This window comes from Mus pahari, chromosome 1, assembly GCF_900095145.1.
Source record: "Mus pahari chromosome 1, PAHARI_EIJ_v1.1, whole genome shotgun sequence".
In the NCBI taxonomy this organism is placed as follows: Eukaryota; Metazoa; Chordata; class Mammalia; order Rodentia; family Muridae; genus Mus; species Mus pahari.
This window is the reverse complement of record NC_034590.1, coordinates 72,158,425-72,164,545: the sequence shown is the minus strand read 5'-3', so window position 1 is coordinate 72,164,545 and position 6,121 is coordinate 72,158,425. Positions and strand designations below refer to the sequence as shown.

The 6,121-nt window shown below is 42.4% G+C and overlaps 1 protein-coding gene across 2 annotated transcripts in view; it reads right to left on the bottom strand.

The window, feature by feature from the left end:
- Positions 1–975: 975 nt before the first annotated feature.
- The window catches only part of Fchsd2 (FCH and double SH3 domains 2), a 184,450-nt gene continuing 179,304 nt past the window's right edge, over positions 976–6,121 (bottom strand). For both annotated transcript variants that reach the window (XM_021198412.2, XM_021198422.2), the window contains one exon: positions 976–2,928. In XM_021198412.2, the coding sequence (XP_021054071.1) occupies positions 2,845–2,928 (84 nt within the window). In that variant the 3' untranslated portion in view covers positions 976–2,844. The remainder of the gene's footprint in view (positions 2,929–6,121) is intronic.

Below are 6,121 nucleotides of genomic sequence, written 5' to 3'. Positions count from 1 at the left end.
CAGTTTGGCAAACATTTAACCCTTTGTGTCAAATTCTACATTTACACTGTTAACAAATTTATAAAGAAGTATATACAATGATGTTAGCTTCAATTTCCGAAAAGCAAATGGCTAGATACTATTTAAATACCTGTCACTAAAGGAACCATGAGATAATTATATAGCTAAACAATTGAATATGCAGCCATCAAAAAGAATGACAAAAACATGCCTGGCAAGATGGCTTAGTAAAAGCTTTTGCTGCATAAGCTTGACCACCTGAATTCAACCCCCAGAACCCTCAGGGGGAACACAAACCAACAAAAAGCAGGTTACAGTGTTGCACATTTGAAACCTAGCGCTTCTATAAAATGGGCGGTGCAGGAACATGAGAGCCAGCTAGGTTAGAGTGCACAGCACAGCAAAAAAACAAGACCCGCCTAGGCAAAGTGCAGAGAGAGCACTCACATATCATACACATAATCAAAAAGACAATGACAAAAACAAAAGATAAAAAGTAAATAAAAAGATGACAAACTAGAGTGTTATCTAATGCTGCTGCTTTAAATAAGCAGAGTAAACAATACATGCCCAGGAAAATGCCAGGAATGGTATTAACCCTGCTCCAGGTAAGTGCTGGATCTGTGAGCTCCTCCACATCCATGGCTCAGTGAGTAAAAGCTTTTATTACACAAGCTGGGCCACCTGAGTTAAATGAGGAACACCAAGGTTCCTCCTTGACTTGTGGTTATTTGGAAGCCAGAGAGCCTCAGCTTGTAACTAGATCACAGCATGCCTTGTTTTATGGTCTGGGCCTCAAATACATGACCTGTCTTCTCTTCCCTCTTGCTGGACAAGAATAGCACCAGGGTCTATGTTGTCTGGGTGGACTCACTTCCTGCTCTGGGCACATGAGAAGTGGTTTAAGGATGGCCCACGAGAAGCACCCTCTCTCTCAAAGCCTGCCTAATCAACTCTTTTTATCAGGACACTTGCAAAACTTAATTTCATTTTTTATTATTCAACATTTTATACATAATAAATACAAACTTTTTACAGCCACTGTAAAGAAAGCGCACGTGCACGGAGGCTCCCTCTGAGCCCTGACCTGTGCACGGTGATGCCGGGTTATTCGGCCTGGAGAGTAGGGTTATTTATTTATTTTTAAAAAGGAGGCGTATTTTTACAACTTTGTTTCTTAAAATAAAATTAGCAGCTCTTCCAAAAAATATTTTAAAATATAACAAAAGAGTTCAAATAACTGAGGTTATGGGAAACTCAAATCCAAGGACAATTTGGTTAGCTAAACAGAATACAAGACTGGGTAGCAGGAACTGCTCTATTATAAGCACTTTGAAGATCAGCAAATTTGAAAATCGTAAAATACCCTTTTAATTTTTTAAACTTAAGAATAAGTTTGATAAACACAAAAAGACCTCAAATAGATCAACAGATAAATGTAAAAACCAAAAATCCAAATTCATGGAGAAGATTCGTCAGAGTATCATTGCTAAAGTGATCAAATGACTGAAAATCCCTTCAGCTCCGATATCAGTCAAAAATCCCACGGGGACATGTGACCATTTCAAGTTTTTAGAGATTCTCAGAAGGGATGGAAATTTCAAAGCATCATACAACCTTTAAATCTGTAAATTTCTTTTCCCAGCCAAGGTAAAAGAGGATTGGCAAGCATTGCTTTGTTCCCTAGGTCAAGATCTACAGTCCACAGAGTGCTTGCCCTTCTAGGTTGAGGCCAAGGGGAGCACCATGAGGCTCTTCCATGACCTGTAGGAGGTGCTAGCCTCCTTGGTCTCACCTGGGCAGGTGTGCAGTCCTGTATCCTTTCCACAGAAAGCAGGCTTCCTCCAGGGCCCATAGATTCTTCACCCTGAACAAATGTCAGGGCAGTGGGACCTGAAGCTGTACTTTCAGAAAGTAACAGCTGGTCTGCACCAATCATAACCCAGATGTCTAGGCCAATACTCTGGCTTGGGAATAAAATAATATAAAGGCCTCCCAAGTAGAGAAGCTGAGCAATGTAGGTTTTGTCTTTAATGCAGCCAGACACTTAGATTCAAAGGATACTGGTCAGAGGGTATACGCTGTAAAAACCAAGAGGAAAATACCCAAAGACAAAAGGAACATTAAAGTGGCTCATTTCAGATATGGAAGCTCCATTTCTGCTTCCTTAGCCTCCCTTCTAGTCTATGTGATGGGAAAGATGTGGCCTCAGCCCCTCCAGGTTAGCCCACTAATACTAAATGAATGGCATAAATATTAATACAAAGGACACTGTTATTTTAAATCTGTTAGTTGAGGAAGAGATGTGCATTATGCAATTGGCGCTAAGCTCAGGCAGTCCACTTTCTTCCCAATAAGCTTGCATTTTCAGTATGGGAATGAACCTGGGGAGGAGCCAGCCTCTCCTGGATCCCTCTTGTTTCCTACACAGTCAACTTGATTTGAATAACAATCAGAAGAGCAAAATCCACTTGAGGAAAGATGAGATCTTTGCCACAGCCTGTGGCCACAGTAATATACTGTACGAGTTCACACAATTGGTAATTCTGGGTCTGAGCCCTGGATCTAGGCCTGACCTTGATTCTCATATAAAAATGGGCCACCATAAGGCATGAGAGCTGCTCCCCTCTGCTTCTAGGACCCGCTATGATTTGTGCTATGGTAGGAGAGATGACATAGAAAATGACAACAAAAAAAGGCACAATCAGGCCAACCAGTCCCATCGAATCCTCCTTGGTTTTGCTCTTTTCAAGTGTCATCATCATGCAAAGGTGCCTGAAAACAAGCCTGGCCAAATGCCAAGCCCGGCCGTGATTGTAGCAGTAACGGAAGGTAAATCCACTGTCACACCAGTGTGATCTCCACATCCTCCATCTTCTCAGTCGTCCGCCGGTGGGTCTGTGTGGGTGGTGGGGGTGCCGCCCGAACCTGAGCAAGAGACAATTACAGGTTACCGGCCTCTTGACTCAGAGGCTAGCACGTGGAAAGCTCCAATGCTCCTCCTCTTGACATACACTGATACCCGAGGGCCTGGGAATGCTCTCAGCTTTCTGTGTGTTCACTGCCCTGAACAGCAGGCCCCATTCTGCATGAAATGCCAGGTCAGACTGCTTGTTATGCTGGAAGTACCAAGGCACGAAAGTTGCTGTAGTCCTAAACACTTCTCCAAAGTAAAGCTGGGAGTGGCAAAGAGAAGACATAGTACAGGGACTGGAACTGCTCTATCATGTCTCCAAGGACAGCCATGGGGAACAAGGCTAGAGAGGTGGGACAGGTAGTGAAGGGCCTTATTAAGTTATAGTAAGAAACCTGGATAGTTAGGCAGTAGTCAGCCAGGGTGGCACACACTTGTAATCCCAGCATGCAGGAAGCAGAGGCAGGAGAACTGCAGAAAGATTGAGGCAAGCCTGGGCTACACAGTGAGGTTTTTGTCTCAAAAATTAAACCAAACCAAGTAACATGGGACTGGAAATGTAACCCAGTGAGAGAGTCCTTGCTCAGCAGGCTCAAGGCTCTGGATTCAATTCCCAGCAATGAAAAAAAGAAGTTAAAGGAGAAAAAAAGAAAAGAAACAAGAAACTTTATTCTCTAGGTAGAGGTTTTAGTTGGTTGTACAGAGTACCAGATGTGGGTGGGAAAACATGACTCAGCTGTGTAGGAAGAGACTGTCAGTGGGCTAGAGTTCTTTGGAAGATGACTTAGCAGGCACACTGGTCACCTGAACGGTGCAGAGTAGTGGAAGGCTCTGAGAGTAAACCTAGCAGGACCTGTCACTGTCCTTGGGTTAAGGGGTAGGAGGCTGGGACCAGTAAGGCAGCAGGAATGATTCCAGGACAGGGAGGAAGGAGTAGCAAGATGGAGAGGGAACAAGCCCAGAAGGGAAGAGAGCTAATGGCATTGCTGACTTTGCAGGTTTGAGAAATCTGAGGTGTGATTCCACAAACTGGAAAAGAGCTTATGAGGGACATGAATATGGGAGCTGTTGGTAGGGCAATGGTTTTCATGGTCATGGGAGTGGAGGAGAGACGAGAAGAGTGAGTTCAATGGCTTCAGCTGATGCAGCTGAAACAGAACAATGAAGTTTATCTACAGAGATGGTCAGATACGTCCTCTTTACTCCCTGCCCTCTGGAGAGCCTGGCAGCCTTGCTGCATGGTCGCCTCCAGCATCTTAGTGGCTCCCTGCATCTGTGCTGCTTCCTTCCACTCTATTAAGCTGCCAGAGAATTTTTTTTTCTTTTTGAGACAAAGTAGCCCAGGATGGTTTTGAACTCATGATCCTTCTACCTCAGTTTCCCAAATGCTGGGAATTTCAGGCATGTGCAACCATGCCCAGCCAGTAGTAAGGTTTTAAAAAAAGTATAAGCAGCCAAAATGCTATCCTGCTCTTCACCTTCCGATGCCTTCCCATAATAATGGAGACCCATAACTCCAACAAGGCTCTCACTGCATATCAGCTGAATGAATGAAGTCAGTGGATCAAGGAATCAAACTTGAGTAAAATAAAACTGTCTCATATCTTCCGGATTACCAGTTTCAGGCTATGGCCTGGGAGTGTAGTGATAGATGAGAGGGGGTGACAGCAGAGTGTGGGGTAACCTTATTTCAAAGTCCTTCAAAGATGCAATCACAGAAAAACAGACTCTTTAAAAAAAAAAATACTGTAATTAACATATGTGAGTGTTTTGCCTGTATGCATGTCTGTGTACCACATGAATGCAGTGTCCCTGAAGGTCAGAAGAGGGTGGCAGATCCCTGGAATCGGAGTTATAGATAGCTATGAGCTGTCATGGAGGTGCTGGGACTCAAACCCAGATCCTCTGGAAGAATAGCCAGTGCTCTTAACTGCTGAGCCATCTTGTCAGCCCCAGGAAAATGTGGGCTTATTTTGGTAGGACAGGAGAGATTAGGGGATTCAAGACAGTTTCTCTGTGTACCCTGGCTGCCCTGGCTTTATAAACTAGGCTGTCCTTGAACTCAGGTATCTACCTGCTGCAACTACTGAAATTAAAGGTTAGTGTCACCACTGCCTGGCTAAAAAATGGATTCATAATAAATATCTGCTAAGAAATTGCTTCATCTCATGATTGTGCTGTTTGTATTTAAGTACTGTGCCGCTACCCTCTCTGATCTTACCTTGGCTCAGTGAGGGAAGTCCCACTGTAGACTGGGTGAGTTATTTTATAACCTTCCTTTCTTTTAAGAAAATGATTTTTCGTTTTCCAAGCAAACAGAACCAAAAAGCAAGTCTGAGTAGCCATTTTAATATCTAATAAAATAGATTTTCATCCAAAAGTAAGCAAAAGTGATAGGGACAGAAACTTTATATTTATCAAAGGAAAACTTCACCAAATGATGTCTTAATTTTGAACATTGATGCCCCAAGTGCAAGGGCACCCACATTTGTAAAAGAAACATTGATAAAGCTTAAATTGTACACCAAACCCCACACAGTAATAGTGGGGAACTTCAATACCCTACTCCCACCAATTGACAGGTCATCCAGACAAAAAACTAAACAGAAATAATGAAACTAACTGATGTTATGAATCAAATGGACTTAACAGATACTTAAAGAACCTTTCACCCAAACACAAGAGAATATACCTTCTTCTCAGCACCTCATGGAACCTTCTCCAAAATTGACCTTTTAGTTGGTCACAAAGTAAGTCTTAACAAATGCAAGAAATAACACTTTGTATCTTATCTGACCACCATGGATTTAAAGCTAGACTGCAGCAACAACAGAAACAACAGAAAGCCTACAAACTCATAGAAATAGAACTTTTATTCAATGATCTTCTGTATCAAAGAAGAAATAAAGGAAGAAAGACTTTCTAAAATTCAATGAAAATAAAGGCACAACATATTTAAACTTAATGGACACAATGAAAACAGTGCTATGAGGAAAGTTCACAGCACTAAGTGCTTCCATAAAGAAATTGGAGAGATCTCAAACAAACAATTAAAATTATATCTGAAAGGTCCAGGAAAAAAAAGAAGCAAACACACCCCAGAGGAACTGACTGCATCAAATAATCAAAATCAGGCCTGATGTCAATTAATTAGATACACACACACACACACACACACACACACACACACACACACACACACACACA